This window comes from Aythya marila, assembly GCF_965140915.1.
Source record: "Aythya marila genome assembly, chromosome: Z".
Classification (NCBI taxonomy): domain Eukaryota; kingdom Metazoa; phylum Chordata; class Aves; order Anseriformes; family Anatidae; genus Aythya; species Aythya marila.
In genome coordinates, this window is record NC_139080.1 from 30,157,202 (window position 1) to 30,169,836 (window position 12,635).

The 12,635-nt window shown below is 36.2% G+C and overlaps 1 protein-coding gene across 9 annotated transcripts in view; it reads left to right on the top strand.

Moving 5' to 3' along the window:
* Positions 1-12,635, top strand: part of JAK2 (Janus kinase 2) — a 101,579-nt gene that overhangs the window by 53,354 nt on the left and 35,590 nt on the right. For all 9 annotated transcript variants that reach the window (XM_082782680.1, XM_082782673.1, XM_082782681.1 and 6 more), the window contains 5 exons: positions 7,150-7,273; positions 8,054-8,171; positions 8,673-8,818; positions 10,080-10,401; positions 12,474-12,593. In XM_082782680.1, coding sequence (XP_082638806.1) covers positions 7,150-7,273; positions 8,054-8,171; positions 8,673-8,818; positions 10,080-10,401; positions 12,474-12,593 — 830 coding nt within the window. The remainder of the gene's footprint in view (positions 1-7,149; positions 7,274-8,053; positions 8,172-8,672; positions 8,819-10,079; positions 10,402-12,473; positions 12,594-12,635) is intronic.

A 12,635-nucleotide genomic window follows, 5' to 3' on the forward strand; every position in this document is an offset into this window, starting at 1 on the left:
ATTTGAGATTCAAACAGGGTATGGGGACGTGAATGCCTGGATAGAATGGGTCAAATATACTGTCCAGAGTCTCAATCGTAGCTACTGCTATGCTTGTGCCTCGGGATGACCGATTGCCCAGATAGTGCCCTTCCCATGGGGGTGGACCAAAGACTCCCAAGGGATGCGATGTATGATTGCATTGTACCAAGAAAAGACTGCCTGGGGAAATGAGGCCTGTAAGTCTCTCTTTGCTGTTTCTTGCATGATAACAATATCACAGTTCCCCCTGCATTCTCTACAGCTATAGGTAACCATACAGCTTGCCTCTCACGGCAGGGTGTGAGTGCTACCTGGCATCTGGGAGAATTTGCCTTGTGCTACCAAGGACTTGATGGGAAACTGCTCAAGACTAGAGATCCCCAGGGCAGATCTCTGGTGGTACAGTGGAGGGAAGATCTTACGGTCCACCCTACCATCTAATTGGGAAGGCACTTGTGCACTTGTTCAATCAGCTATACCCTTCACCCTGGCATTTGAAAGAGAAACATCACAAATACCCAGAAGAAGTAAAGGAGGCTTAGGAATATCATTTGATGATAGAGTATACATAGATTCTATTGGGGTACCTAGAGGAATTCGGGATGAATATAAAGCCAGAAATTAAATTGCTGCAGGGTTTGAGTTACTGTTCTGGTGGGTAACAATCAATAAAAATGTGGATTGGATTAATTATTTCTATTATAATCAGCAGAGATTCATCAATTATACTAAGGATGCGATGAGAGGAATCGCTGAACAACTAGATGCCATCAGCAAAATGGCTTGGGAAAACAGGATAGCATTAGATATGATGCTTGTGGAGAAGGGTGGTGTATGCGTGATGCTGGGCAACCATTGTACTTTTATCCCTAACAATACTGCCCCGGATGGCACAGTAACAAGAGCATTGCAAGGGCTTACCACCCTTGCCAATGAATTGGCAGAAAATTCGGGAGCAGACACTTCCATCACAGGATGGTTGAAATCTTGGTTTGGTAAATGGAAAGGGATGGTAATGTCCATATTTACATCCTTGATTATAGTAGCAGGAGTTTTGACAGCTATTGGCTGTTGCGTTATCCCCTGTGTAAGGGGACTTGTCCAGCGGTTAATTGAAACCACATTATTGAAACAAATGACCATAGATCCACCACCCTACTCAGATAAAATGATATTAGAGGAAACGGAGAGCAAAGAAAGTGAAGAAGAGGAAGATATTTACCAAATTACACTTAAAATAAATAAATAAATAAAAATAAAAAGAGTTTTTGCAAAAATCAACAGTTTATAAAAAAAAAGAAAAGGGGGGAATTGTGGGAATAGAAATGTTGTTTTTGCAGAGTTACATTGTTTAGAAGGAGGGAATGTGGTACTGAGATATGCTTACAGTGATAAGAAAGTTTAGCAGGCGACCTTGTAAAATGCAGACAATCAGACTCCTTAGGACAATTAGGTGAAAATCACGGTGTCAAGTCAAGTCAGATAAGTAAAGAAACATTACCACTTCAAGCAGTAAAAATGTCAAAAGAAATTTGAAATTTAACAGGCCGGCAACTGAAGGCCATGCATTGTTTGTGAAGCATCAGATAGATTGTGAATCTGGATTACCCACTCAGTGGGGAAACAGGGGAGGGTCCTGCCATCAAAAGGTATATAAACTGTGTTTTGGAACTAGTAGATGCGCTCTCTCCTGCTTGTGGGGCGCCTGCCATTGCAATCGCGAACAAATTACTACTTCACTGAGATCCTCGCCTGAGCCTAAGTTATTGGCTACGGAGTGTTTCTCACATTTGTATTCAGTTTATTAAAAAAAAAAAAAAAGTCAACCATCAAGACCATACAAACACTAGTAGTAGTGCACCAGAAATGTTGTGAGACAGCATTAAGGCAAGCTCGATGTGACATTGTACAGAAGAATGGTTTAAAGAACAACTGTATTCTTCATTTATAGTTAGTTTCACTCAAAATGTAAGTTAAAAACCTATAAATCTGTTTTTAGAGATTAGAAGATGTAGTTGAAGCTATCACTGGACTGATGTTTTTGTGGTACAGGTAGATCAGATACAGACTGCTGGGACCATCTGAAGTGTTCAAATATGAATCACAGAAGTATTTATTTGTATATGGAAATAGGGATGCTTTGCATACTATATTGGTATAATTACTTAATTGAGATTTTCAATAAGATATTGCCAAGTTCCTTGTAAATGGATTTTAGTGTTTTTATCATCAGATAAAATAATTCCAAAAGTCTATGGACTGTACACTATAATTAACCAGAATGATACTTTATGAGCAAGATCAGTATTTCATGGGAAAATAGTTTTCTTTTAAATTTTAAACTAACATTTTGTTGACTCATTCCATCAGCTGAATTGTATCAGTAAAAAAGATGCGTGTATTATGTGCATGTAATCCAAGTTGTGTGGTTACTGAATTAAAGTTAAAAAGTGAGGATATTTTATGTTACAGTAGGCAGGTGAGTTTGTAAATCACAGTTTAAATAGCTATATAGTTAAAACTATAAGCAAAGCATTGCTTTAATATTAGCCAAATACATCTTTGCTCCTAAAATCTTAATAAAATAATAGTGAAGTATGCAGAGCTAGGACCTTTGGAATGTAACTGTAATTTTTATATAGTGTACTGAAAAATGTTTTGGCAAAATCAGCCAAGGAACATAATTTTTTTTTTCCAGCTTACTGCATTTCTGCTGTATCTTGTTTCCCCAATGTATATGAACCCTCAGTTTCTGTAGGGCCTATCTCACTTTATCATTTTTCTGATAGGGCTTTTTTTCTGATTTATTTTTTTCCCTTCTGCTAGGATCATTAAACCCCAAAGATTTAACTTCTTAATGCATCTAAAATTCCAAGAGGGATCCAATTAGACAGTCATGACTGGGTTGCTGCGTTACGGACAGTTAGCAGTTATCAAAAGACTTTGAATAAAGTTATCATTGACCATATCTGCCCATTGGTTGTGTTTTTAGGTAAACTCTCCGGACACTTTTTTTTATTATAAATACAGTGCAGAAATTCAGTAGTTGAAACTCCAGATGATTCTTAGAATCACAGAATGGCTTGGGTTGGACGGGACCTTAAGAATCACCCAGTTCCAGCCCCTTGCCATGGGCAGGGACACCTCCCACCAGACCAGGTTGCCCAAATCCCCATCCATCCTGGCCTTGAACACCACCAGGGATGGGGCATCCACAGCTTCTCTGGGCAGCCTGTGCCACTGCCTCATCACCCTCATTCTTCTGTTTCTGGCAAGAAAGGGAAGGAGTTTGATTGATTAACCATTCAGAAAAGATTTTGTTGATGGGATAACAACACTGAATGGTATGTCAAAGTTTGATAAGTGTCCAGATTGTATGAAAAATTAGAGTAAGATTCTATATTTATGTTAGAAAAGCCAAGGAATTTTCCTTCTGACATATGTAAGTCTAAGTTTGAGATAGTTTACTTGACCGTTACATGTGAGAGCAGACTAATGTTTGTATTGGGCTTTGAAAAGAGTGTTATTTTTTAATGATACTCTGCATGCAACTAATGTCGTGAGACATATACAGACAAAATCTTTATTAATATGCTTGACACTGTCAGAAGACACTTCTGGCTGTGGACTAAGTATGTTGTCCGCATTGTATGGTGGTGTCATGGCTTTTTATGAGTTAAAGCTTTTTTTTTTTTTCTTCCCATTGCAGGGAGAAATTCCCAAATGAGATCATGCTGTGTGGGTGAAAGAGTACCTTATGCCAACAAAGGAGATGTATAACTAATATGTATTTCACTACTCCTTTGGCTGTTCCAATGTAAATGCAGTAGCATGACCAAAGTGGATATGAAAGTCTAAAAGCACAAAGAGGAAATGAAGGAGCTCTATGTAAATCATTGTGTGGTGGTTTTTTTTGTTCTGTTTTGTTTTGGCTTGGCTTGGCTTGAGGCAGATGTTTAAGGAATAAAACTGTGTTACTGCCTTCCACAGTGCTACTTGACAAACCGTATAGAGAGAGGAGGCATTTTTATTTAGCCTTATGTACTAAATAAAATGCTTTGCCAAGAGACAATCCTGTTTTTGCCTTTGCAGCAGTCCAGAAAATCTGTTTTAATAGCCCTTGCTGGAGATGCAAAACAGGGAACAATTTGGCTTTATTATGTCTACTGAGTCATTGTTGCATCTCCTAACTATTAATTGTTTGATTTGTTAACATGATTAGTGCAGTGCAGAAATCCAGGGGAGGTTTTTAGTACCTCTGGTGAATGACCTTTTCTGATTTTACTTGTATTGAAAAAATATTTCTCAGAAACGTTCACTATTGTTTACTTGTCTAGGCTTCATCAAAAGTGTGTTGACACCCCACCTCCCTCCAACCCCTTTTGGTTTTCATTGTAGAGAAAACACTGAAATGCTGCAGTTATTAGGTGCTTGAAAAGTCCCTGCAATTAATACTGCTGGTAAAATTTAAATGAAAAGGGAGTTTCTGACCACTCTGCTTTCATCATCATCTTATGGACAATTTTCAAGACCTTAATAAGGGGATTTTCTCTATATGTATAACAATTGTACTTCTTCAAGCATGGCAATATTTTGGCATTGACGCATAATTCTTAAGGAGGAAAACAAGAGCGGTGGGTGGGAGGGGATTAAGACAATTAACACCTTTTCTTGAAAAACGTGTGAACTGTGTGTCATTAGGCAGGGGTAGTGAAAGCTGCTGGTTACCATCTGGAATTATAGATGCTGAAGTATAATGAATGGTTGAGTGCACAATTTAGTTTTCCTACATAGGAGGGAATTGAAGAGTGTTTTTTTGTTATTTTGTTAATGCCAACATTTCTGCTTTGTAGAAGGAGTTCCAAAGTCCTGTTCTTTGCTTAGGAAAACAGTTTATTTTGAGAATGGTAGTGATGTGATCATGGATTGAAATGCATGATTGAAATAGTAGGGGGCAATGCATTTACATGTGTGTTTTGTTGCTTTTTTTTAGTTATTTATTTTTTGTCCATAGTTTATTTGATGAAATACAGCACCTTAACATTTGAATTTTAAGAAGTGTTTTTTTTTTTTTTTTTTTTTTTTCTTGTTCATTGTGCTTATATGGGATTTTAATAGTTTGATAGTCTATTATTTCACTTGCATTTTAATATATTAGTGAGACTAAGTAAATATTCATCGCTTTCTTGAGTGGTATTTAGTATTTGGCTAGAATCCTGAAATAGGTTGGTGATTCACATGCATTGTACCGTAATTGTTCTGCGATTATTTGGGGTGCAGGCACCACACAGCCTCAGAACTGCTAATGCAGTTACTGTTGCTTTTAGAGGCAGTTGATCTGTCATGTAATCTGGTTAATCCCATTTCATGTGTTGAGTGAGGACCACATTTTGTTGCATAGGATAGGTGTATTCTTAGCTCCACAAAATAAAGTTAGTTTGGTATTTCTCAAATCTCAGATGGATCTAATATTTCTTACTGCACTAAATTTGTAGCATCCTGATTTAGAGCCAACCTTTCAATTACTAATCTGTTTGAGGTTATTCCTGCGGGGTTTTTGTTTAGTTTTGGTTTCTCTTTGATTACTTTACAAAATTCTTTCAATTTCTTTACTTTCCTGTAAGTCTATGACTCCTTTTCTCTGAAAGTCATGTGTCAGGACCTGCGGTTCTGGCGTGTTTTGGTAAGCTGTAGTTTAAACGAGTGTTGGATGATTAGCCTGTAGACTTCCAACAGTTTACTCTTGACAGCTGCACAATAGGGGTCTTGTTCTAAACCCTGTTGCTGGCTCCCTGCAGAGACATACCCCATTTTGTAACAAGTTTAAACATGCTGTTCTTTAGGAGTGAATTACTTTTTGTTGTACAAGTTTAGGTTGTTTTGTATGTGGGGTAGATTAGTTGTCTTAACAGGTGCTTTAGATGTGAGGAAAGAAATATAGGTCTGCCTCCTGTAATAGTTACGTACACTTAGACGTTTTTATGAATAGAAATACATAAAGGATTTTTTTTCTCTTGTTTTTCTGTGTTAATTTCTGTGATTTTATTCTAAGCCTTCAGGAGAGCGTTGTGAGTACTTAGCGTTTCACCAGAATTCTTTTGTCTCTTAACATCATTTTAATTTATTCTTGTCATTATCCATTCCTTCTTTTAAATATTTTGAATTCTTCTCACAAAGTATATAGTTTTAACAGAAAGACAGTGTTCTTTCTTTATGACCTACTGTGACTTTCTCTTTGCAAATTTTCATTTTACTATGTGACCTGTAGACTTGTATCACCGTGTCTTCAAAATTTTGTTGTCAGTTGTTGATGTTCTTCACTTAATGGTGTGAAGTCTCAGACAATTAACCTGTTTTATAAATCATGCCGTTGGCATTCCTTGGATGCACAATGCTATGGCATATTACAATGCTGTACCATCTGTCTTTTATGTTAGACTGTACCTGCAGCTAGCAGCCCCTAAGCCAAATAATAGTTCTTGTGCTACTGAGGGGTTGCTGCTCAGCTGAATTACATAGTTTACATAGTGTGTAATCAAGTAAGATTCTGCCTCAGTTCTTATTAAAATAATTCTGAGGTGGTATTGCTTTTGTTTTGTTTTGGCGAAGGGAGGAGGATATTTTCCAGTTTTGTGTACGTTTGGTTTTGTTCTTAACTGAGCTTCTAAAACATAGAAGGCAGGTTGTTGTTTTAGTCATGATGGCTTCTAATTTTTCATCAGTCTAAAATAATGAAATCAATACCTACATCTGTTTTTAGAAAAGGTAAGGAAGAAGTTAATGTACTGCTGTTGGCTGTTACTTCTTAATTAAACTGAGGCTAAGAACACATTGTATTAAATGCCGTAGAGATAAAGCCCTGTAATTAAAACAAATATGAGACAACAAGTGAATTCAGTCTTCAGTCAGAGAATATAAAGGAAGAATGAGAAAATAAACCAGCAAAAATGCTATAGGTTTTGGGGTCATCATTGCAACACTGCTGACAGTGGTAGAGCAGTGCAATGAACAGTTGGAGAACATGTACCTACCTGCTACTTTTAACCTGCAAGTTATTTTTTCAGAATAAAGTTGATTCTCTATGAAAGCAATTTCTTATAAATGTATGCTTCCCTGTTCTGTGTGTAGGTATCATGCCAGTGTATCATAACATGTTTGCACTCATGAGTGAAGCAGAGAGAATTTGGTATCCCCCAAATCACATCTTCCATGTAGATGAAGCAACCAGACTCATCCTACTGTACCGGATAAGGTAATTTAAAGCAACCATTATGCACTTTTTATGCTAATACAAAACTATGGTTTTACCTTACAATAAGGTATTTACTTGAACCATAATTTCTCTCAGAAGTTACAGACAGATTGTTGGTGAGACTTTGGATAGATAAAAGAATAAAAATGGATTGAGTAGGTCTAAATGACATATTTTGTCAGTTGTCTACAAATCATACACATGTCATTTCAGGTTGAAGAAAGAAACGGTTATGTATGAAATGTATCAAAAATTAAAATAATATTTTTCTTAATAATAAAATATCTCATCTTTTCCATGCTTGCCCATTTAGAGTAAGTAGGAGTTCTGAAATTCAGAATAATTGTGTAGGCAGGGGAATGTGTGCAACAGAACCACTTCCATTTGATCTGTTTTTTGGATGTGGACTGTTAAAGCTACAGTCACAGTTTTCCTTAGGAAAAAGACTTTTATTTCTTTAAATTGCATAATGTAGCCTGAATGTTTCTTTAGGAACTGTCTCAAAGGAAACTGGAAGAGTAACACAAGATTCTCTGTATTCTTATTAGTAAAGATAAATTTGCCGATCTCCTCATTCTTACCACTTCAGCTTCTCACCCTGCTTAAATGTTGTACTACACATCAAGAACTGGATCCAAAGCCTTCTGTTCGCTTGGTGGGCTTCACATTGGTCCTCCAAAACAGCCAGCACCAACTATTACACATCTATGAATGGAATAATGTCTTTGTGTTGGGAAAAAGTATCTTTTTATTGACCTTAGCTTAAATGTTTCTTAACAGGTTTTATTTTCCCCACTGGTATTGCAATGGCACAAGCAGAGCATATCGGTATGGCATTATTCGGGGTGCAGAAAGCCCTGTTCTTGATGATCTTGTCATGTCTTACCTATTTGCACAGGTATGATTTGCTTGATTTTTTTTTCAAATGCAGATTAGTAACAGCCGATAGTATTTTCTCCCTTTCACATCTTCTGATAGTAGCTATGCAAGCTCTTTTGACAGCCTGAAGTTTACTTTTAAAGATGGAAATGAAAGTATGTGTCATATTGGTTTTGGAGAGGTGAAGTCAAATGGCACTTGCAGGGAGAGCAGTGAGATTGTGCAGCTCCATTCAACTGACACTACTAGGTGGAACTCTTTCAATGTGACTTTTCATTTTGGGCTGATAAAGTGTGTAACAGTATCTTCCACATACAGACATTGTCAAGATTTGAAAATGAAATATTTTGAGAACAGTTTCTAAGTGTGATGGTACCTGATATCCAATATGAATGTATGCAATTTTCTGGGGGAAAAAAGGTTCATTCAGAAGAGTACTGTCTTTAAATATAAATATATATTTATTGTTAAACAGCATGTCTACAATTTTAAAGTGCTTACTTGAATCTTTATTTTTCAGTGGCGAGATGATTTTTTGGATGGATGGATACAGATGCCTGTTACTCATGAAACACAGGAAGAATGCCTTGGAATGGCTGTTCTGGATATGATGAGAGTGGCCAAGGAAAGGGACCAAACACCACTGGCTATTTACAACTCGGTCAGGTAACTCCATACTTCATAACTGTATCACACCTGGTATCTGAAGACAATAATTTTACATACTAGCATCTGTGTTAGGATATTCAACTATTGAGAATTGATTTAGCCTAGCATAATGATTCCATAAATTTACTTTATAATGATGATTATGGAATCATTATTATTTCTACTGAAATCAATAGAAAGCTTGTATCACAGTAGCCATTCTTTGTTTTTCCATACATGGATTTTGTGTGCTTCAGATCAGGGTCAACTTCAAAGTTAGATTAAGTTTTTCTGGGCATCATACTGCAAAGTTCTAAAAATGTCCAGGGATAGAGATTGTACCATATTTCTGGTACTGATATACAGCTTTGAGCTGTACATCACCCTCACTGAAGAGGATTTTAATGTTACCTCATCAGTCTCCCCTCTGTGATATTGTTTGCACATTGCCTCTTGTCCTTTTACTATGCTTGTCAGAGAAGGGTCTAATTCAGTCTTCTCCATAACTTGTTATATGGAGACAATTATTAGAACACCCTGTTCGAGCCTTTTCTCCATACTGAACAAATCAGACTCTCTTAGGTCTTTTTGTTTTTATCAGGCTCCTAACTATCTGTAGCAGTTCTCTACTAAACTTGCTTCAGTTTAGCAGTTCAATTTATCAACGTAACCAGTTTCCACCAGTTAATTTTATCTCTACTTTGTGCTTAGCACTCGATGGTTGTCTTTTCATGAAAACTAGCAGAAAGAGTTAAATAGAATGAGATAGACTTGATCAAATTACTCCTTTGCCCTGTAATAGAATATGGACTGTAAAACAAGAAGCTTAAGCAGGAACCAGCCATAGCATTGTATTCTACCACATGTAGTTTCAGACAGGAAATCTTGCCTCTGCCTGTGAAGTATTCCCTTTACAATTTCTACACTAAACAAAGAAACTCTGTATGTTGGACTTTTCTCCTGCTACCTTGCCTCAAATTTCAGTAATGACTAAAGCAGGCATGTCTGGATTTATGGAAAATAATGCATTATTTAATATATGTTGAAACTAAGCTGAGAGGGAAAAAAGGGAAAATGGAAGAAGAGATGGGACTGTATTTGAAAGAACATACTACAGACTGAAGAAAGGATCTTTGTTGTCCTAGAGTTTAAAAAGCAAGTCTTAATATTTATTGGAGAAGGTCTTTTCATGTTGTCTTGTTTAACACAGAAATAAACATCTTTGCTGGATTTAATGGGTAAAATCAGTAGGTTTTCTTTGCTGATCATGTATTCACAGCTACAAAATGTTTTTGCCTAAATGTGTGCGAGCAAAAATCCAAGACTACCACATTTTGACCCGAAAGAGGATAAGGTACAGGTTCCGCAAATTTATACAACAGTTTGGCCAATGCAAAGCTACTGCCAGAAACTTGAAACTCAAGTATCTCATAAATCTGGAAACCCTTCAGTCCGCCTTCTATTCAGAGGTTTTTGAAGTAAAAGAACCTGGTGGAGATCCTTCTGGAGAGGAGAGTTTTGCAACTATTGTAATAACTGGAAACGGTGGAATTCAGTGCTCAAGAGGAAAACTAAAAGACTGTGAGACCCTGGCAGAGCAGGTAATTGCTTTGGGTATATCCACTTTATTATTTTAATAATTGTGCAGTTTATAATGTGACAGACTGATAAGCTTATGTTAGAATTAGTTAGATCGAAATGCATGGTGTCTTCAAATTCTCTTTGAAATCTGGGTTTTAAGAGCTACAAAATACATAAATAAATAAATAAATTTCCCTGTACCTCTTTATTGCTGCAGCTGACTCCTACCAGTATCTAAGCTAGCAAATTTAAAGTGACATTTCTGTGACTATAGAGTCTATTTACTCTTTGTTCAGGAATTATATACTAAATGGATGAATAACGTGTGGTAACCTTATGCCATTGCATTTTTATTTATCTGTATTGTTTCTTTTGTGTATGGTTTCTCTGCATGACTATTCTTTTGTCAAATTTACCAGAAGCTGATACTAACTCACAGCTGTATACCTTGAGAGTGTGGGAGTTTTCTAAAGATAAAATTAAAGGCAAAGTGAAGCAGATGTCAGTTTTTCAAAATAATTGCATCTGTTACATAGGCTGTTTTGATGCATAATGTGTAGCACTCAAGGCCAAACTGCAAAATAAGTGACATTTTTATGGTGTACAATAATCTGTAAAAATGCCACCTTTTCCTAAAACATAAAAATAAAATAAAATAAAAAAGATTACATACACAGGTTTGATAAGTTTCTTTTTCTTAAAATACTTGCAAATTGATGTTAGGTCCAGTTGCCTCCTTCAAAGCTGTCATGTGCCAGCCCTCTGTCTTTCCTGATTTGCCTGTAAGCACTAGCAATGTAGCTTCAGAGGGCAAGAACTAATATAAATGCCATATTCCTGCAATTTCTGGTTGTAGGTGTATACAGAATTTATGCATACTATGCCATTTGTGCATGGCAACCAAATCTTTAATCGGAATAGTGTTTCAATTGATCATTTTTCATATAGAGACTTCAGAATTATTTTTCATAATTGATAGTATTAGCATCCTCACTTATTGACAAGATGTAGGCTGACTATATTTTCATTGGTACAGAAGCCATTTATAAAATTGGTTGTGAAAATTTAGTAAAGGAGTGAGTCTGCCTGTAAATGTGATCATAACTCTTCTTTCAGCAAATGGTACTGATGAAAATGTATTGAGATGTTGAACTGAAACAGGAATTTAATTTTTTTTTAAGGTTTGAATGATACACATAGGGTAGGTTATGAGGAAATTTGTTTTGCCAGTTCACATTTCCAACAGAGAAATTAATACAGCTTCAGGAACTTCAATTCATTTGAGCTGATTTATGCCTGCAGATAATCATGGCTGTAAGACTCAGTAGAGATATTATACCTGTTTATGTAGTAGGATATGCTTGCAGCCATATAAATGGGGTATTCTGGTTTGAATAAAATGTTTGCTTTGGAAGAATAATTTTAGATAGATACATATATCTTTATTTAAGGCAGTTTCTTAGCATCTGAAGTTCCACAGAAAACAAAACAATGATATGACTTATGCGATTTACAAAAGGACCAGTACAAGTGATATGGAATATCATAGTATCAAAAACTACCTGAACTTGACATTAAAGGAAAATGTCATCGATTTCCCATGTGGTTAGGACAGGTTCTTCCTGAACCTTTTTACCTACTCAGAGATGAGTGTGGCTGAGAGGAAAATCTTCTCTTAGACCCTTTCTCCATCCATTCTACATCCATCTCAGGTAGCAGATTTTGCAGCTTGTGTCCGTGCAAATGAAGCCATGATGTTTTGGAATGTAACAGGCTATCCAGTCAGGATGCTTTTTTTTTTTTAAAAAAAAAAAAAAAAAAAGTGAGAGAAAAATTGTGCATTGTCACAAAATTCCACTTTATGGAGCAAATATGGATATTTCCCTTCAAAGTTACTAGATCTTTGTGCATTTTTATTGGTGCTTCTAGTGAAGGTCCTATAAACACACGACTCCTTTCTTAAGTTTTAATTAATTAATTAAGCTTATAAGTTTAGAGCTATAGGAATTCTAATGCTGCAAATAGGTGTTGTTTTTTTTTTCAGCTGAAGTTGATGTTGTTGTTAACTTTAAATAACCACCATTTATTGTAGGATTTACAAACATACTGTGATTTTCCTGATATCATTGATGTCAGCATTAAACAAGCAAGTCAAGAAGGCTCCAGTGAGAGAAGAATTGTGACCATTCACAAACAAGACAGCAAAAATCTGGTATATACATACTTCACTTGCCTATTTTTCTCAAATAGATGT